This window comes from Macaca thibetana, chromosome 10 (assembly GCF_024542745.1).
Source record: "Macaca thibetana thibetana isolate TM-01 chromosome 10, ASM2454274v1, whole genome shotgun sequence".
Lineage (NCBI taxonomy): Eukaryota > Metazoa > Chordata > Mammalia > Primates > Cercopithecidae > Macaca > Macaca thibetana.
In genome coordinates, this window is record NC_065587.1 from 66,170,274 (window position 1) to 66,191,408 (window position 21,135).

General features: G+C 48.5%; 3 protein-coding genes across 7 annotated transcripts in view; all 3 read right to left on the reverse strand.

Annotated features, from left to right (window-relative positions):
• Positions 1-4,846, reverse strand: part of CHMP4B (charged multivesicular body protein 4B) — a 264,810-nt gene extending 259,964 nt beyond the window's left edge. For all 3 annotated transcript variants that reach the window (XM_050807299.1, XM_050807301.1, XM_050807300.1), the window contains exon 1: positions 4,468-4,846. In XM_050807299.1, coding sequence (XP_050663256.1) covers positions 4,468-4,657 — 190 coding nt within the window. In that variant the 5' untranslated portion in view covers positions 4,658-4,846. The remainder of the gene's footprint in view (positions 1-4,467) is intronic.
• The window catches only part of RALY (RALY heterogeneous nuclear ribonucleoprotein), a 414,018-nt gene that overhangs the window by 260,548 nt on the left and 132,335 nt on the right, over positions 1-21,135 (reverse strand). The gene's annotated exons all lie outside the window — the stretch shown is intronic.
• ZNF341 (zinc finger protein 341) overlaps positions 19,771-21,135 on the reverse strand; it is a 60,795-nt gene continuing 59,430 nt past the window's right edge. For all 3 annotated transcript variants that reach the window (XM_050807050.1, XM_050807049.1, XM_050807051.1), the window contains one exon: positions 19,771-21,046. In XM_050807050.1, coding sequence (XP_050663007.1) covers positions 20,517-21,046 — 530 coding nt within the window. In that variant the 3' untranslated portion in view covers positions 19,771-20,516. The remainder of the gene's footprint in view (positions 21,047-21,135) is intronic.

A 21,135-nucleotide genomic window follows, 5' to 3' on the forward strand; every position in this document is an offset into this window, starting at 1 on the left:
AAAAAAAAAAAAGAATGAATATGTGACTAAAGAAAAAGAAATGAAATTTGGAAAAAACATGCAATCCAAATTTTGCTCTAGGCCCCTCACTGGAACCACTACCTGGGATACACCTACACGCTGCAAATACTCTCAAGCTTCTGAGGTCTGTTTCAAAGCTTCTAAAGTTTGTTTCATCTTTCCAAAGTGTATGCCTCAAAGATAGCATCCACATTTGGCTACACACCTAGCAGGGAATGGCCTGTTTCTCCTTCACTTCTTTTTCCCCTACTCAGCACCACACCTTGCACAGGTGGGTGTTTAATGAACTGAGTGTTTAATGAACATGATGATGGCCATGATGACACCCTTGGTCATCATGGGAGTAAACAACACAAGATGCCCACAGTCAACAGAAGAACTGGTCTCTGAGTTGAATTCGTCCCCTCGTGAGCCTCATTTTCCTCCCTTGTACAATGGGAATAACAGAACTTATCCACAAGATTGTTTTTTTTCATTTAACAAATGCTGACCATTAACCACGTGCAAAGCACTGTGCCAGGTGGTGGGGACACAGTGATGAATGTGACCATCACAACTTACCTCGTGGACCTCACAGTCTCAGTGGATGCTGAGGGGTTTTCCAAACTTACAGGGACTATACAATTATGAAGTACCCACTCCTTCTCCTGTTTCCCAACTTCATTAATGCCATCACCATCCAACCAGCTGCCCAACCTATAAACTGGGGAATCATCCTCCACTCCCCTCTCTCCTTCGTCCTGCCCACTCCCACAATTACAACAAATCACCAAGTCCTTTTGATTCTCCTTCAGAAAAGTCTCAGACATGTATTATTTCTCTTCCAGTTTCCCATGCTTCTATACTAGGCCCTTTGTTCTCACCTGAAGAATTGCAAGTCTCCTTGTAATAATGATAATGACAAGCATTTATCTGTCACTTACCATATGGCAGTCATTGTCCTAAGAGCTTTGCATGTATAATATATTTTCATCCAATCAGGCAGATGCTAGTACCCCGATTTGTAGAGGAGGAATCTGAGGTGCAGAGTAACCTGCCTCCCAGGTACACAGCTAGTAAATGATGAAGCTGTGGCTCAAACCCAGGTCTGAAAGATGCTAACCTTGCCCCGTATGGGATTCTTGCCTCCAGTCCCTTCCTGGTCAGTCTACACTTCTTCCTTTAAGTTGCTGCTGGAGTGCTCTTTCAAAATTCCAAGCAGATATGATGACTCTCTGCTTCCAACACTTTGGGAGGCTAATACGGGACGATCGCTTGAGGCCAGGAGTTTGAGACCAGCCTGGACAACACAGCGAGACCTTGTCCCGACAAAAAAAAAAATGTTTTGAATTAGCTAGGTATATGCCTGAAGTCCTAGTTACTCAGGAGGCTAAAGTAAGAGGATCATTTGAGCCCAGGAGTTGCAGGCTGCAGTGAGCTATGATTGCACCACTGCACTTCGGCCTGGGCGTCAGAGCGAGACCCTGTTGCTTAAAATGAATAAATAAATAACAATAAAGGACAGCTAAGGGCTCCTCACCACTTCCAGGTCAAGGTCCAAAGACTACAGGCTCAGTGTTATCTCCTTTCCCACCCACAGACTCCAGAGGTGACACTGTCCCTGCTTCCCAATCACACCCAACTCCTTGCTGACCCACCTCACATTCTCCTTCCTCTGCCAAGTCTTCTTTATCCTTTCCCCCAAAACAGATGCCTCCTCCTCTGCAGCCTCAGCCCATGTACACACTCACGTTTCTGCACTGTTATAATCATTTCCTGCTCTCTCTCTCTCACGCACACACACTCCCACCCTACACTTGCAATTCTGAGTTCCTGAAGGGCTGGCACAGTGTATTTTCATCTCTGACTCTCAAGGTCCCAGCATACTGGCAGGTGAATAAGTAGACTAACTGAATGTGGTAGTGTTCACCTCCCCACACTAAGACCTTCCTCCCAGAGGATGCTAAAAAGAAGGGTAGGTTACAGTAGCTCCCATTCTCTCAAGCAAACTCAGGAAGACAGCCTGTTTTCAGCAAGTCTGACAACTGAGATTGGTCCTCTGCAGTCGGCTGACGAGCTCTCCCACAGCCCCTTGAAAGTCAATTCAATCACCAAAACTGCAGAAATGGCTGGGCGCAATGGCTCACGCCCATAATCCCAGCACTTTGGGAGGCCGAGGCAGGCAGATCACGAGGTCAGGTGTTCGAGACCAGCCTGACCAATATGGTGAAACCCTATCTCTACTAAAAATACAAAAATTAGCCAGGCATGGTGGCGCGCACCTGTAATCCCAGCTACTCAGGAGGCTGAGGCAGGAGAATCACTTGAACCCAGGAGGCAGAGGTTGCAGTGAGCTGAGATCGTGCCACTGTACTCCAGCCTGGGTGACAGAGCAAGACTCCGTCTCAAAAGAAAAAACAAAACTGCGGAAACTAAGCGAGCTCCAGACCAAAAGATCAGAGGCGAATGGTAAACTGACACCTTCCTCCTGCATTCCAAAATGCAGAAAGGTAAAAACACTGACTCTGATGACCACAGAGGATCTGGACTAAGGGAGAGTCATCAGAGGAAAAAGCTAGAGACAGCAAAATATAACCCTGTTCCCATCTCCACAACTAAGCTGGAGTCCAGGCCACAAATGGACCCTGCAGCTGCCTCCTCACTGTTCTCCCTGCTCCCACCCTCATCCCCCACCCACTCTCCAAACAGCAGCCAGATGATGTTTTAAAAACCCTGTCAATAAGGACACGTTCCAGCAAAATACCCTTCAAAAGCTTTTCATCCACTTGGAATAAAATCCAAACTCTTCACCAACAAGTTCAAAGTCCAACCCCCGCCCCCTTTATTTCATACCACTCTCCCTCCAAGCACTACATTCCGGACACAGGGGTCTCCCTCTTCTGTTTCTTACAACCTGCCAACCTCTGAGCCTTTTCCCATGCTGCTTTCCATGCCTGAAAGGCTCCTCCCCCAGATTTTTACAGAGCTGGTTCCTTCTCCAGACTCAGTTCAAACTTTACCTTTTCAAAGAAGCCTTCCCTGACCATTCTACCTCAAGTGGCATCCCTCCCACTCCACCACTCCCTATCAGACCATCTTTTTGTGTGTTTAGTACTTATCACCCCCGGACAGTATTTTCTTCATTTATTTTCCTGTTTCGGTCTTCTCTCCCATTAGGGTTGAGGCTGTGTTTTGTTCACCCCTATGAATACAGCGCATGCACCAGGCACTAAAAAGAATTTCCAGAATATTTGTTGACTATCAGCAGAGAAGCATCCTCAAGATAGGCTATTTTGTTCTCCTATTAGAATGCAGAAAACATCGATTTAGCCCCTACTATGTGCTGAGCACTGTAAATCCATGATTTTCCTTTCAGAAGGGTAAATTAGCTCAAGGTCACACTGTTAGTCACTAGCAGACTTCTGAGTGAATTACTTCACTTCTAAACCCCTCTCAAGGGGAAGGGATGTCGTTCTGTGTTTCACTCTCACACGGCCATAACAAGAAAAAGCAAACATTTCTAAACAGCTTTACAGTTTTAAAGCATTTTCACATTCATCTCACTTAAGAAAAACACAAAACACTTAGAATGCCCAGAAAGCTATACAACAACAGGAAGTAAAGTAAGCAGTGCTTCAAGATTCGATGCCGGGGCCCTGAATCCCAGTAGTGGGGACTGGGGAGGAGTCGGGAGTCTCTATTTCTGGTTCAGAGGGATGGGGAAGCGGTGAGTCACGGGGTGAAGGCTTGCGCCACGGGAAACTTTGGTAAGGCCAAGCTATGAGGCAACAAAAAGTGAATCACAACGCTAGAAGACACCTTAGGCCTCAACTGAGGCCAAACTCTGGCTGACGGATGGGGAAACTGAGGCCTCAAAGGGACAGCAACTTGCTCAAGTTCACTTAGCAAGTGAACAAGCAGGAATCAGGGGATCTCCTCTCCCCCAGTCCCCTTTTCTCTCCACCAAGGAGGCTTTTCAACGAGAATTCTGAGTTAAGAGGATGGCGGAGACGCCAAGGGCAGCTCACAGATTCCTCCGAGGAGCCGGGAGAGGGCACAGGTAGGACCAGGAAGCACAGAAATGCTGGGATGGGGGCAGAAATGAGCCGAGGAGCAGGCAGGGGCAGTAGCTAGGCAGGTGGGTGAGGCCAAAGGGAGCAGAAAAAGGCGGAAGAGAAAGGACAGTGTGAGGACGGAGGAAAGTGCTGTGAGATTGGGTCTGAAGGGGCCTCGCGGGGTGGAGAGAGGGTGAGAGGAGAGAGCAGAATAAGTCTGACGATGGAAAAGTCCAGGGATCGCGAAGACATTGAAGGGAGTCGGAGAGGGGGTCCCAGACCCGGCAAGAAGTCTGACCCGGAGAGTTCCAGGGTCAGACCAGACCCCGAGGTGAGTCACGAAGGGGGAAGTCCGGGCCCAGGGATCCTGGGGGGAGCCCGTGGGAAGTCTGAAGGGGCCGGGCCGCCTCACCGCGCTTGTTTTTGGTGCCGTGCTTCTTGGCGGCCGTCAGCTCCTGCTCGATTTTCTTCTCTAGGAACTCCTGTTTCTTGCTTAACATCTCCTCCGTGTCCCGCAGCCGCTGGATGGCCTCCTGGGGGGTCGGGCCGCCCTTGCCGGCCTTACCCCCTCCAGCCCCGAACAGCTTCCCGAACACCGACATGGTTGCTGCTCGCCGCGCCGGCCTTCGCCGCCCGCTCCGGCTCGGCTCGGCTCGGCTCGGCTCCGGCGCCCGCTCCCAGCCCCGCCGCTCCCTGCCGCCGCAGGCCTCTCCTCCGCCTCCGCCTCCGCCCCGCAGCTGGGCCCGGCCGCGCCACCTCCTACAGGCCCCCACGCCCTGCCCGGCCGGCGTCAGGGCAACGCGCCGCTGACTACAACTCCCGGTGGGCAACGCGCCGGCCGCACCTCAAATCTAATGGAGGGAAGCGCGCTGCATGCCGGGAGGCTATAGTCTTCCGGCTTCAGGCGCTCCCCGGCGCGTCTTTTTGGTCTAGCTGGGGTCAAAGGGCGTGTGGCATGGTGGGAAATGTAGTCTTCTTGGCCTGCGCTCTGTAGGAGTAGTATAACAGTAAGACAAATAACAGTAAGTGTGCAACACTGCTCAAAAATGTATTGCTAGAATGGGATACCGGTATGCTTGAACTTTACATCATGTGAAGTTGTCTTAAAAGCGTGAAGGCAATAGTTGTTTTCAATTTCAACCTGTCAATTCTGTGGTCACAGAAGCAAAGCAGTATCTTCTCCAGTTAAGTACGGTTGTCTGCGATTTTACTTTCAGCAGTTTCACTTGTCCAACTAAGGTCTGACAGTATTAAATAGAAAATTCCAGAAATAAAGAATTCATAAGTTTTTAATTTCCATTGACCTAATGAAATCTCATGCTATCCTGTTCCATCCCACCTGCGATGTGAATCATCCCTTTGTCCAACATACCTCTACCACCTGTTAGTCACTTACCAGCTTAGGAGTTATCAGATGGATTGTCACGGTGTTTCAGTGCTTTCGTTCGAGTAACCCTCATTTTACTAAATAATGGCCTAAAGTGCAAGAGTAGTAACGCTGGCAGTTTGGATATGCCAAACTGAAGCTGTAAAGTGCTTCTTTTAAATGTAAGGATGGAAGTTCTCAGCTTAAGAAAAAAAAATCATATGCTGAGCTTACTGGGATCTGCAGTAAGAACGAATCATCTAGCCCTGGAATTGCGAAAGACATACCCAAGACTGGGCAATCTACAAAGGAAAGAGGTTTAATTGGACTTATAGTTCCAAATGGCAGGGGAAGCCTCATAATCATGGCAGAAGGCAAGGAGGAGCAAGTCCCGTCTTACATGGATGGCAGCAGGCAAAGAGACAACGAGAGCCAAGCAAAAGGGGTGTCTCCTCATAAAATCATCAGATCTCATGAGACTTATTCACTACCACAAGAACAGTATGGGAGAAACTGCTGCCATGATTTAATTATCTCCTACCAGGTCCCTCCCACAACAGTGGGAATTATGGGAGATATAATTCAAGATGAGATTTGAGTGGGGACACAGCCAAACTATACCAAGTACCAACTACAAGCAATTAGTGTTAGTCACCTGGACCTCTGGGTTGAAAAGAATTTTGAGGCTGCATCAGAAATTCTTGTAAAAAAGTGCCAAGATTGGCCTGGCATGGCGGCTCGCACCTGTAATCTCAGCATTTTGGGAGGCCAAGATGGGAAGACCGCTTGAACCCAGGAGTTTGAGACCAGCCTGGGCAACATAGGGAGACCCAGTCTCAAGAAATAATTAAAAATTACCTGGACATGGTGGCACACACCTATGGTCCCAGCTATTCAAGAGGCTGAGGCAGGAGGATCACTTGAGCCCGGGAAGTTGAGGCTGCAGTGAGCTGTGAACATGCAACTGCACTCCAGCCTGGGTGACAGAGTGAGATGCTGTCTCAAAAAAAAAAAAGAAAAAAAAAAGTGCTCAAGATGGATTTGTGATGTCTACCCAGGGTATGGGATGGGGAGTGGTGACACGTGGGCACAGTAGCTGCCATCTTGGCTGAGAATTCAGCTGCCACGATAGAGATTCACAGAGTGGACTGGCTCAGTACTGGAGAGTCCTGGGCTTTGCTGGTCTTTATTTTTCTGGTCTCTCAGACAAATGCACAGCCATTTCAAACTCTGACCAACTCGTATTAACTTATTCAAAACTGTGTGAAAAAGAATGAGCCACTGGTACATACAAGAATTTGGATGACTCACAGATATTATGCTGAGTGAAAGAAACCAGATACAAAAGCCTGTATGATTCCACATATACGAAGCTCAAAAACAGGCAAAACTAATCTGTGGTGTTAGGAATCAGAATAATGGTTACCTCCAGGGAGGTACAGACCAGGAAGAGGACCTTACGAGGTGCTAACAGGTTCAATAGCAGGATCCAGAGGTGTTCACATGGCTGTATACAAATTCATCAGTGTTTATACTTTTTTTTTTTTTTTTGAGACGGAGTCTCGCTCTGTCGCCCAGGCTGGAGTGCAGTGGCGCGATCTCGGCTCACTGCAAGCTCCGCCTCCCGGGTTCCCGCCATTCTCCTGCCTCAGCCTCCCGAGTAGCTGGGACTACAGGCGCCCGCCACCGCGCCCGGCTAATTTTTTGTATTTTTAGTAGAGACGGGGTTTCACTGTGGTCTCGATCTCCTGACCTTGTGATCCGCCCGCCTCGGCCTCCCAAAGTGCTGGGATTACAGGCTTGAGCCACCGCGCCCGGCCATCAGTGTTTATACTTAAGATTAGTGCCCTTTACATATCTTATGTACTTTATTAAACATGTTACATTGGCTGGGCGCGGTGGCTCAAGCCTGTAGTCCCAGCACCTTGGGAGGCCGAGACAGGCGGATCACGAAGTCAGGAGATCGAGACCATCCTGGCTAACACGGTGAAATCCCGTCTCTACTAAAAAATACAAAAAACTAGCCGGGCGAGGTGGCGGGCGCCTGTAGTCCCAGCTACTCGGGAGGCTGAGGCAGAAGAATGGCGTAAACCCGGGAGGCGGAGCTTGCAGTGAGCTGAGATCCGGCCACTGCACTCCAGCCTGGGCCACCGAGCGAGACTCTGGCTCAAAAAAAAAAATGTTACATTACAATTTAATAAAACATCTCTAGGCCAGGCATGGTGGCTCATGCCTGTAATCCCAGCACTTTGAGAGGCCAAGGTGGGTGGATCACTTGAGGTCAGGAGTTTGAGACCAGCCTGGCCAACATGGTGAAACCCTGAGTCTACTTAAAAAATGCAAAAATGAGCTGAGCATGGTGGCGCGCACCTGTATTCCCAGCCACTCGGGAGGCTGAGGTAGGAGAATCGCTTGAACCCAGGAGGTGGAGGTTGCAGTGAGCCGAGATCATGCCACTGCACTCCAGCCTGGGCGACATAGCAAGACTCCATCTCAAAAATAAGTAAATAAGTAAATAAATAACATCTCTAGCTGGGCATGGTGGCTCATGCCTGTAATCTCAGCACTTTGGGAAACCAAGGTGGGAGGATTGCTTGAGGCCACAGTTCAACACCATCCCAGGCAACATAGTGAGATCTCTTCTCTAGAAAAAAATTTTAAAATTAGCCGGGCATAGTGGTGCAAGCCTGTAGTCTGGGCTAGTTGGGAAGCTGAGGTGGAAAAATTGCTTGGGCCCAGGAGTTCAAAACTACAGTGAGCTATGATGACACCACTGCACTCCAGCCTGGGCAACAGAGGGAGACCCTGTCTCAAAAAAAAACGAACAACAACAAAAACACACACACACACACACAAAAAAAATATCTCTAATACGAGGAGCAACAGAAGAATGGTTTTTATTTATTTTGCACACAAAAATCCCATCTCATCTCCATCATCCCTCTTAGCCCCATGAAATAAGCATTACTATCCACCTCCATTTTACAGTTGAGGAAACCGAGGCCCAAAGAAGTAGGAATTGACTAAAGTCACATGGTTAAAGATACCCAGCCATATATTTGTAAACTTCCTTGAAAGCATTAATTATGAAATAAAACCTTAATTATGAAACTTGGTCTCACATAATTACACCAAGTTAAATACAGAGGACTTTGCTGATTTTTAGTTGTAAAAAAGAGTTCATCCAACATCCTCTCCTGATTAAACAAAAAAACAAACCTGAAACACTCAGCCAACTAGGAAGAGGAGAGAACATCTCAACCTGGTAAGAGGCATCTGTGCAAAACCCACAGCTAACATCATATTTAATGGTGAAGACAAAGGCCGAAAGCTTTCCCCCTAAGATCAGGAATAAGATAAGGATGCCTACTCTCATCACTTCCAATCAACATTGTACTGAAAGTTCTTGCCAGGGCAATTAAGCAAGAAAAATAAATAAAAAGGCATCCAGATTGGAAAACCAGAGGTAAAACTATATTTGCAGATGACGTGATCTCATATAGCGAAAAACCTAAAGAATACACAGAAAGCTATTAGAACTAAAAATGAGTTCAGCACAGTTCAACAATATCAATACACAAAAATCAGTTGTATTTCTGTACATTAGCAATGAGCAATATGAAAATGATATTAAGAATCTTTTCCCTTTACAATAGCCTCAAAAATAATAAAACATTTAGCAATAAATTTAACCACGGAAAGGAAAGGCTTGTCCTCTGAAAAGTACCAAACCTTGTTGAAAGAAATTAAGGAAGACCTAAATAAATGGAAAGACATTCCATCTGCATGGATTAGAGGACTTCATTGTTAAGATAGCAACACTCTCCAAATTGCTCAACAGATTCAATACAAGCCTTTCAAAATCTGAGCTGCATTTTTTGCAGAAATGGACAAGTTTATCCCACACCTCATATGGAATTGCAAGAGACCCTGAATAGTCAAAACAGTATTCAAAAAGAAAAATAAAGTTGGCAGATTCACATGTCCTGATTTCAAAACTTACTACAAAGCTACAATAATCAAAGATGTTTATCGATCAGTTGAATAGAATTGAGAGTACAGGCCGGGCGCGGTGGCTCAAGCCTGTAATCCCAGCACTTTGGGAGGCCGAGACGGGCGGATCACGAGGTCAGGAGATCGAGACCATCCTGGCTAACCCGGTGAAACCCCGTCTCTACCAAAAAATACAAAAACTAGCCGGGCAAGGTGGCGGGCGCCTGTAGTACCAGCTACTCGGGAGGCTGAGGCAGGAGAATGGCGTAAACCCGGGAGGCGGAACTTGCAGTGAGCTAAGATCCGGCCACTGCACTCCAGCCTGGGCGACAGAGCGAGACTCCGTCTCAAAAAAAAAAAGAAAAAAAAAAAAAAGAATTGAGAGTACAAAAATAAACCTATACATCTATAGTCAATTTATTTTCTTTTTTTTTTTTTTTTTTTTTTTTTGACGCGGAGTCTTGCTCTGTGCCCCAGGCTGGAGTGCAGTGGCGCGATCTCGGCTCACTGCAAGCTCCGCTCCCCCGGGTTCACGCCATTCTCCTGCCTCAGCCTCCCGAGTAGCTGTGACTACAGGCGCCCGCCACCTCGCCCGGCTAATTTTCTTGTATTTTTAGTAGAGACGGGGTTTCACCGTGTTAGCCAGGATGGTCTCGATCTCCTGACCTCATGATCCGCCCGTCTCGGCCTCCCAAAGTGCTGGGATTACAGGCTTGAGCCACCGCGCCCGGCCCAATTTATTTTCAACAAGTGTGCTAAGACCATTAAATGGGGGATGCATAGTCTTTTCAACAAGTGGTGCTAGGACAGCTGGGTATCCAAATGCAAAGGAATGAGGCCAGGTCCTGTGGCTCATGCCTGTAATCCCAGCACTTTGGGAGGCCAAGGCAGGAGGATTGCAGGAGCCCAAGAGTTTAAGACCAGCCTAGGTAACATAGTAACACCCCAGTTCTGAAAAAAAAAAAAAAAGAATAATAAATAAAATTAGCCAGGCATGGTGGTGTGTGCCTGCAGTCTCAGTTACTCAGGAGGCTAAGTTGGAACAATCACTTGAGCCCAGGAGTTCAAGGCTGCAGTGAGCTGTGATTTCATCACTCCACTGCAGCCTGGGTGACAAAGTGAGACCCTGTCACCCAGGCTGACCCTATATGAAATGTTCAAAATAGTCAAATGCATAGAGATAGAAAGCAGATTAGTGGTTGCCAGGATCCAGGGAGGGGGGAAAAGGAGAATGACTGCTTAATGGGTACAGGGTTTCTTTTTGGGATGATGAAAATGTTATGTAACTAGATTATGATGATGGTTACACAATATTGTGAATGTACTAAAAAGTGCTGAGTTGTATACTTTAATTAAAATGGTGATTTTTATTTATTTATTTTATTTTTATTTTTATTTTTTTTTTTTTGTAGCTGGAGTCTCACTCTATTGCCCAGGCTAGAGTGGAGTGGTGCAATCCTGGCTCACTGCAACCTCTGCCTCCCAGGCTCAAGCAATTATCCTGCCTCAGCCTCCTGAGTAGCTGAGATTACAGGCCCTGCCATCATACCCGGCTAATTTTTTGCATTTTTAGTAGAGATGGGGTTTCACTGTGTTGGCCAGGGAGGTCTCGAACTCCTGACCTCAGGTGATCCACCCGCCTCAGCCTCCCAAAGTGCTGGGATTACAGGCATCAGCCACCACACCCGGCCAAAATGGTCAATTTTATGTCATGTGAATTTTATCTCAATTTCTATTTTTATTGTTTGAGACAGAGTCTCGCTTTGTTGCCCAGACTGGAGTGCAGTGGCGCAGTCTCAGCTCACTGCAACCTCCACCACCCAGTTTCAAGCACCCACCACTATACCCGGCTAATTTTTGTATTTTCAGTGGAGACAGGGTTTCACCATTTTGGCCAGGCTGGTCTCAAACTCTCAAACTCCTGACCTCAGGTGATCTGCCTACATCGGCCTCCCAAAGTTTTGGATTACAGGCTACAACCACCACGCCCGGCCTTATCTCAATTTTTTTTTTTTTTTTTTTTTTTTTTTTTTTGAGACAGTTTCACTCTTGTCACCTAGGCTGGAGTGCAATGGTGCGATCTCGGCTCACCACAACCTCCGCCTCCCGGGTCCCGGTTCAAGCAGTTCTCCTGCCTCAGCCTCCAGAGTAGCTGGGATTACAGGCATGTGCCACCACACCCAGCTAATTTTTGTATTTTTAGTAGAGACGGGGTTTCACCATGTTGGCCAGGCTGGTCTCAAACTCCTGACCTCGTGATCCGCCCGCCTCAGCCTCCCAAAGTGTTGGGATTACAGGCGTGAGCCACCGCACCCGGCCCCTTATCTCAATTTTTAAAAGTGCATTGAAGTAATGAAGAGGGACCATGTTTTGATGCCTACCACACAAACCTAGATTAGAAGTGGGGCTTTGCCATTCAGCCATGTGCTTTACCTGCCTTGATTTTCCTATCCGAGAAACAGAAATAACACTATATTCCTCACCGGGCCATTCTGATGACTCAGTGACAACACAGACAAAGGCCTTAGCACAGAATATGTATTCAACCAATATTTATGAAATAATAACCACAGGAATAATAATCATTAACATCCATGGAACCCTCACTCCAACAGACAGCTTACATAGAATATCTCATTTTTTTTTATTGTTATTTTATTTTATTTTTTGAGACAGGGTCTCACTCTGTCACCCAGGCTGGAGTGCAGTGGCACGATCATGGCTCACTGCAACCTCTGCCTCCCAGGCTCAAGCAATCCTCCCACCTCAGCCTCCCGAGTAGCTGTGACCACAGGTGTGTGCCACCACACCCAGCTAATTTTTGTATCTTTTATAGAGACAGGGTCTCCCTATGTTGCCCAGGCTGGTCCCAAACCCCTGGGCTCAAGTGATTCTCCCACCTTGGCCTCTCAAAGTGCTGGGATTACAGGTGTAAGCCATCACGCCCAGCCAGATTATTTCATTTAATCATCCAACTATATTTCTATGAGGCAGGTACAGATTACAGCTGAGGAAACAGAAGCTTGGAGAGGTTGAATAACTTGCCGAAGATCACACCATTATTGAGTGGTCTGGTTGGCACTTGAACCGTGAGAAAATAACAGAGAATCTTCACTCAGCACTTTATGCTAAGCCAGATACTGAGTCGAGGATTTTACATGCATTACCTCATTTAGCCCACACAACAACTATATGAGGTAGGCTTTATTGTTCCCATTTTATACGTTAACAGAGGTTGGACAGCTTGCCTAAGATCACACACTTGTAGGAGGCAGAGCTGGGATTCTTACTGTAAATGCAACCCATTTAGCCACTGTACTATTCTGCCTACATGCCAATGAATGAATGAACAGACATTCACACATACAAACAGGTAAATAAATAAAGTGTGGTGGGCCTGGGAGCAGGTCTGACCTCCCAGGGGAGTGGGGCAAAGTAAGCAATGGGGGCAGGAAAGGCCTGGCCCAGCAGAACTTGAGGGGTTAAGGGAGGAGTGAGGGGGAGGCGGGTGAGATTGTTGACCCTGAAAGGACCCTACACTCATGCTAATGGTGGGTTACAGGGCCTACTCCATACCTATATGTCTGACCACATGCAGGCCATGCAGCAGGCCCTAGACGGCCACACAGGCTCTAGTCAATGACTGTGACTCCTGGACTTTACCCCAGGGAAACCCACATCCTCACCCAGGCCCAGGCCCAAGGCATAGGTAGACTAGAAGTCTCCCTGCACGAGGATGGAAAAGTACACATCCAATCCCTTAGAATGTCCTGTTGGCTCTACCCTCAAAATATATCCAGAACCCTATCATTTCTTACCATCTTCATTGCTGTCACTCTGGTCAAAAGTACCTGCACTATTGCAGTAGCCTCCTGGTGGGCAGGATAATGGTCCTTCAAAGACGTCCATGTCCTCATCCCCAGAATCTCCTTAAATGGACTTTGCAGAAGTGTTAAGGAGCTTGAAATGGTCGGGCACAGTGGCTCACACCTGTAATCCCAGCACTTTGGGAGGCCGAGGTGGGCAGATCACGAGGTCAGGAGATCGAGACCATCCTGGCCAACATGGCAAAACCCCGTCTTTACTAAAATTACAAAAAATTAGCCAGGCATGGTGGTGTGTGCCTGTAGTCCCAGCTACTCAGGAGGCTGAGGCAGGAGAATGGGGTGAACCCAGGAGGCAGAGCTTGCAGTGAGCCAAGATAGTGCCACTGCACTCAAACCTGGGCCACCGAGCGAGACTCCATCTCAAAAAAAAAAAGGAGCTTGAAATGATGAGATTATTCTGGATTATCCAGCTGGCCTCAACGTAATCACAAAACAGAAGCAAAAGGTTTCAGAGTCAGAGACTGGTAGGATGCTGCCCTTCTGACTTTGAATGGAGAAAGGGGCCACAAGCCAAGGAATGCAGGTGGTTTCTAGAAACCGGAAAAGACAATGGAACAGATTCTCCCCTAGAGCTTCCAGAAGGACACAGCCCTGCCAACCACTTGATTTTAGTCCAGTGAGAACCATATCAGACTTCTGACCTCCAGAGTGGTAAGATCTGTGTTGGTTTAAACCACTAAGTTTCTGGTTCTTTATTACAGAAGCAAGAGGAACCTAATACTCTTCCCCATTGGCCTTCCTGTCTCCATCTTTATTCCTTCCAGTTCATTCTCTACATGGTAAGCAGAGGTATCCTTTAAAAAATATGTGTTTGACCGGGCACAGTGGCTCATCCCTATAATCCCAGCACGTTGGGAGGCCAAGGCGGGTGGATCACTTGAGGCCAGGAGTTCAAGACCAGCCTGGGTAACATGGTGAAACCCCTCTCTACTAAAAATACAAAAATTAGCCAGGCATGGTGGTACACACCTGTAGTCTCAGGAGGCAGAGGCACGAGAATCGCTTGAACCTGGGAGTTGGAGGTTGCAATGAGCCGAGATCATGCCACTGCACTCCAGCCTGGGTAACAGAGACAGACTTTGTCTCAGGAAAAAAAACCAAAACATATATATATATATATATTTTTTTGACATCTGACATATACACACACACACACACACACACATATATATACACACACATATACACATATATACATATGTTTTGACATTGGACATATATACGTATGTCAGATCTAGTCACTGAATGCTCACAATCCTCCAATGGCTTTCCACGTCCCTCAAGTAAAACCCAAAGTCCTTTCAATGTCCCTCAAGTCCCTACATGATGTCATGGTTTTCCCGTCACCTCCTTGCCCTCCTCCTTTCCAGTGCCTCACTCCAACCACACTGGCCTCTCTACTCTTCCTCAAACACACCAGCAACCCCCAAACTCTCAAAACCTCTACTCACCTCTACTTTTTTTCCTTCTCTGTAATACTCGTCACCTCCTAACATCTATAACTTACTTATTTACTTTGTTGTTTATCTTCTGCTTCCTTCACAAAGGATCTCCACAAATAATTGTTTTGCTCATGATGTATCATTGAAGAACTATGCCTGGCACATAGTAGGTACTTAAGAAATATTTGTTCCATGAATAAATAAGTGGACTGAGGAAGCAGTGACCTGGGAAGCAGCCTTGCCTTGATGAGACTTTGGACAAGACCTTTTCCCTCCCTGGGACTGTTTATTCTCTGTGATTCTTCAAAGGAACCAAGGCCCTAAAAGTTCGGCCTTGGCCTCCTGCCTCTGGGTTCTGTGCCTAAGCCTACCCGAGGCACCCTCAGCTAGTAAGAGGTCACTCCCAGTCCTTAGGTGAAACCTGCTCACCTCCCTGATCACCACCCTTCAGGCCCTGAAAGCTTTGTGTGTGGGGGGTCACTTGCTGGCAGCCTTGGGGGTTGGGAGCACCAGTAGCTGCCACCTCCACTCCTTCTTCCCCAAGGGAGACAAAACTAGTCCAGCCAGTTCTCCTGGGTCACAGGGACACCTGCTCTGTTGCCGGAGACTTCCAAGCCACCTGCATTAGTCATCTGGCCCAGATATTCTCTGCTCCGTCTTTGAACAAAGGAAAATATCCTTTTATATCAGACATTACTTCCCTGGAGTCTGGGCCAGTCCTATCTCAGCCTACATGACAGATTCCCCCTTGGCCTCCCTGGGGTGAGAGGAGGGGGTGGGTAAAGTGGGCCTTCTTCTCTCAAAGTGCTGTTGTTTATTCACTCGACAAATATTGATCGAACAATTCCTGGGAAGGTCTAAGCACTGTAGATATATCAGGAACAAAACAGACAAAAGTCGATGCCTTTGTGGACCTTTTGTTTCTAATGAGGACAACAGACAATAAACAAATGTCTAATATAATGTCAAGGGTGATGAATAAAAATAAAATAGGGTAAGGAATTCGAGAATGATGGAGGTGGGGCTATGTTAGACAGATTGGCCAAGGAAAACTATCAGAGGAAATGAGTGTTTTTGGTTTTTGATTTTTTTTTTTTTTTTTTTGAGATGGAGTCTCACTCTGTTGCCTGGGCTAGAATGCAGTGGCATGATCTCAGCTCACTGCAACCTTTACCTCCCTGGTTCAACTGGTTCTCCAGCCTCAGCCTCCCGAGTAGCTGGGATTACACACACGCACCAGCATGCCCGGCTAATTTTTTGTATTTCTTAGTAGAGACGGGGTTTTGCCACGTTGGCCAGGTTGGTCTCGATCTCCTGACCTTGTGATCCGCCCACCTCGGCCTCCCAAAGTGCTGAGATTACAGGTGTGAGCCACCACGCCTGGCCCAAATGTCCCAATTTTTTACATTTTCTAATTGCTTCTGGAGTAGAGGAGCATAGTCGATTTGTATATATTGATCTTGCTACTATTTCAGCACCCTTGCTATTATCTCACCCTTTCCAATCCTGATACTATTTCTTTCTTTTTCTTGCTCTATTATTCTGGCCAGGCCGCTAATGTAATATTGGAGTCATAACAGCATAACATCCTTGTGTCATTCCTGACGCGTAGCATCTCACATTTCACCACTGCAGTATATTTTAAATTTGTTGTTAAATGTTGGCTCACTTTTTCAGACACTGTGAATGCCAAACTGTCTGGAGGCTGCCATGAGCGGCAATTTGTGATCTCTGCTTTACCTGAATTATTTCCCTGAATTGTGACATCAACCTCGCCACGTAGGTACTACTATTCTCCACACTGACAAGAGGAAACTGAGGTTCAGAGAAGTGAAGTGACTTGCCATAGTCACACAGCTAGGAGGGGGCAGAGCCAGAATTCAAACCCAGCTCTGCTTGATACCAAAGACTGTAATCTTTCTCTTTTTCTTTTTTTTTTTTGAGATGGACTTATATTTATTTATTTATTTATTTTTTGATACAGTGTTTACTCTTACTCTGACACTCACATGTCCAGGAGTTTACTCTGTCACCCCGGCTGGAGTGCAATGGTGAGATCTTGGCTCACTGCAACCTCCGTCTCCTGGGTTCTAGAGATTCTCCTGCCTCGGCTTCCCAAGTAGCTGGGATTACAGGCAAGCGCAACCACGAATGGCTAATTTTTTGTATTTTTAGTAGAGATGGGGTTTTGCCATGTTGGCCAGGCTGGTCTCAAACTCCTGACCTCAGGTGATCCGCCCGTCTTGGCCTCCCAAAGGGCTAGGATTACAGGAGTCAGCCACCGCGCCGGGTCAAAGACTGTCATCTTTCTGGGGATAGAGTGAGACCCTGGATGCCTAGGCCAGCCCCTTTTTATGCTCCACTCTGTCCAGCATCTTGGAGTTCGGTGGCGGACCCTGGGGTCCTGGAGCAGCTATCACCAACTTTCTTATTTATTTATTTATTTATTTATTTATTTATTTATTTATTTTGAGAAAGAGTCTTGCTCTGTTCCCCAAGCTGGAGTGTGGTGGCATGAACTCAGCTCACTTCAACCTCCGCCTCACGGATTCAAGAGATTCTCCTGCCTCAACCTCCCGAGTAGCTAGGACTACAGGTACGTGCCATCACGCCTGGCTAATTTTTTGTGTTTTTAGTAGAGATGGAGGTTCACCATGTTAGCCAGGATGGTCTCAATCTCCTGTCCTTGTGATCTGCCCACCTCGGCCTCTCAAAGTGCTGGGATTTGTCACCAACTTTCTGTTAAACATTATAGCTGATCTTGGTATGTCCTTATCTGTGGCCTGGCTCTGCTACCTCCCTGCTGTGTAACTTCGGGTTGCTTAGCCTTAATGTTCCTGTTGCCTCATCTTAGCTGCAAAATGGGCTTAAAAGTAGCGCCTCCATTGAAGTGCTGGGGATGGTGCCAGGCATTTGATAACTAATAAATGTACGTTCTTGTGATTACCAGTAGACATGTATGCCTGTGTACACTGACAGGAAGAAGCAATAGAAAAACCACTTAAATAGGAAGAAGTTGTCATTTTTTTTTTTGAGACGGAGTTTCATTCTTGTCACCTAGGCTGGAGTGCAATGGCATGATCTCAGTTCACTGCAACCTCCGCCTCCCAGGTTCAAGTGATTCTCCTGCCTCAGCTTCCTCAGTAGCTGAGATTACAGACATGTGCCACCACGCCCAGCTAATTTTTTTGTATTATTAGTAGAGACGGGGTTTCACCATGTTGGCCAGGCTAGTCTCGAACTCCTGACCTCGGGTGATCTATCTGCCCCGGCCTCCCAAAGTGCTGGGATTATAGGTGTGAACCACCACACCCGGCTGAAGATGTCATTCTTCACATTTCTTTCAATGCCATTGTACAATTTTTTTAAATGTTCACTGTCTCCCACGACTCCTTCATTATGTGGAGAATAAAGTCCAGATTCCTTAACCCATATCTAAGTCCCTCTCTGATTCATCAACCCACACTTCAATCGCAGAAAGTGGCTAAGAACCCATGGAGGCAGGCTGCCCCAGCTTGAGTCCCAGCTCTGCAGCTTTCCTGGCTGTGTGAGCTTGGGTAAGGAAGTTTGCCCCTCTGGGCCTGGGTTTTCTCAGCTGTAAAATACGGAAAGTAACAGCACTCACATGACAGGCTAAGGCGATGTGACTGTAAACAGCCTGGCACAGTGTTCCTCGTGTGGAGAAGCTGGAAGCATCAGCCATGATCATTACCCACCTACTCCTCCGAGACCTCTGGTCATCCTGGAACATCCGCCGGCCCCAGAACATAGCAGGCCCGGCGCTGTCCCACCCCAAGGTGTTTGTGCACGCCCTGCTCTCACACGGCACACCTTCCCCTATCCATCCACCCATCAAAGCACCCCAGGCCAAGGCCCAGCTCCAGGGGCATCCCCTCTGACTTCCTGTCCCCACCTGTCCCCCTTGGGCCTTTGTGCAGGCCGGTACACTTTCACACCTCACCCCCATCAACTCTGTCCCTCCTGCCACCTCACATCCTTCCTGAGGACATGGGAAGCTGGGCCTGGCTCTGGGCTCCAGCCCTGAGTTCCAACACAGATGACTGAGGGACCTGCCAGCCTTCAAAACAATTCAGTCATCAAATGGAGTTGACAGCCCAGAAGGGTGGCTGTGAAGATAAACAGAAAACACTAGTCAAAGGCCCTTTTCTCTTCCCGCCTCCTCATGAGCCCAATCCACCTCCCACCTGGACCAGCTGAGGGGGAGGAGGAAGCACTGGACGTGGGGACACTGACGGCCTCCAGATGCCCACGCGAGAGGAATTTCTGATCTTGATTACAACGGATTTGGAGGTGGCTAACAATCCCGAATTCCCACAAGTAAGTACAAACCCTGACCCCGTGGGGTGTTGTCCTGGACCGTTTTCTGTGGATGGGTGTTCCCAATTTCCTTTTTTTTTTTAATCTTTGAGACAGGGTCTTGCTCAGTTGCCCAGGCTGGAATGCAGTGGCACAATCTCAGCTCACTGCAGCCTCGACCTGCTGGGCTCAAGTGATCCTCCCACATCAGCCTCCTGCATATCTGGGACTACAGGCACCGGCCACCATGCCTAGCTAATTTTTTTTTTTTTTTTTTTTTTTTTTGAGACAGGGTCTCACGCTGTCTCCCAGGCTGGAGTACAGTGGCACGATCTCAGCTCACTGTAACCTCTGTCTCCTGGGTTCAAGTGATTCTCCTGCCTCAGCCTCTCAAGTAGCTGGGAATATAGGCGTGCGCCACCACACCTGGCTAATTTTTGTATTTTTAGTAGAGACAGGGTTTCGCCATGTTGGCCAGGCTGGTCTCAAACTCCTGACCTCAGGTGATCCGCCCATCTTGGCCTCCCAAAGTGCTGGGATTACAGGCATGAGCTGCTGTGCCCAGCCTTGCTTCCCTCATCACCTCTCCAGGGCTCCCTGTGTGAGGGGCCCAGGACCCCTCAGCCACCACAAGCTGCAGATGGGAGTGCTGCCACCTAGGGGCAAAGAACGAAACTGCCACAGCTTGGCCCATGCCACCCGGACACATATTATGACAAAAACATTTATTGAGCACTTTCTGCGTGCCAGGCACCATGCCGAGCCCCTGGCGAACTTCATCACACTGGATCCCCAGGACAACCCTATGAGGTAGTAGTATCGTAAGCCCCATTGTACAGATGAGGAACATGGGGCTCAGAGAGGTGAAGTGACTTGCCCAAGGTCACACAGCAAATGCATGGCAACTCTTGGATTTGAAGCCAGATCGGTCTCATAGCTGCAGTCTAACTGTCACACCTGAGTGCCTCCTAAAAGCTACATCACAGAGCTGTCTGAGGACACTGTGGGGAACTGTCTGTGAAAAGGTCCAACACATAAACTCCGAAGAGTTTATGGCAGGCCTCCTGAAGAACAGCGGACTAGAGGCCACCCAGAGGCAGCCTGGAGGCAGAGTGGGGAGGAACGCCCAGTCTTCTCTCCCAGGGGCCCCAACCACCAGCCTAGACTAGCGAGACTCTGGGCTGCTCAGGTTTCAGCCATTTCTCTCCTGCCGCTGTGGCTCTGCCCAGAAACCGTAGGCAGCCCTGCCCCCGACCCTAGAATGTTGCAGGGTTTTCCAGCAGGAGAAGGGACACAGGAGGGCGACCATGGGCCAGGGTTTCTGAATGACATTCAGCAGGATTTCTGCCAATGGCTCAATGGCTCGCTTCCACTGGTAAGGATCAGCAGTCTGCCCCCAGGGCCCTGGACCCAAACAGGAGCATCAGGCCTGCCCAGGAAACACACCTGAGGTTCGTCACTCCGAGGCCTGGATGTAGACAGGCACAGCAAGCATGGCACATGGGCCCTCGGCCCCAGCCTGCAGCTCCGCCAGAGCCAGGTTGGAGCCCAGCCCCTCAGGGTGTCCAGGTACCACCAGCTCAGGTTCCGCGCCCACCGCACCACCCACAACGATGGACAGCACGGCGTCCGGCTCTGCGAAGGGCGGCTTGCCAGGGACAGCCTCGGGCACCAGCCCAGCCCCTGCATCCTTCAGCTCCTCCAACCCCAGCGGGTCAGGCAAGGGGGTCACCACTTTGCGCCCACCACTGCCGCCACTGCGGGGGGCTGCCCTCCTCTGGGGGGGGCGCCGGGTTTGCAGGTCCTTGTCCTTTTGGGGGCCGAGACGACAGCGGTGATCTTTGAGGTATTTGTGGCGGGAAAAGCCCTTGGCGCAGCCAGCACAGCGGAACTTGTAGTTGCCCGTGTGGGCACGCTGGTGCTCAGCGAGGTGGGCACGGCGGCTGAAGGACTTGCTGCACAGGGCGCATTTGTGGAGCTTCATGCCTGGAGGGCAAGGGAAAGTCAGTGAGAAGCATCCGGACCTTCACCCTGCAACGGTGCCTTGCACTGGGAATAAAATCCAGGCTCTTACC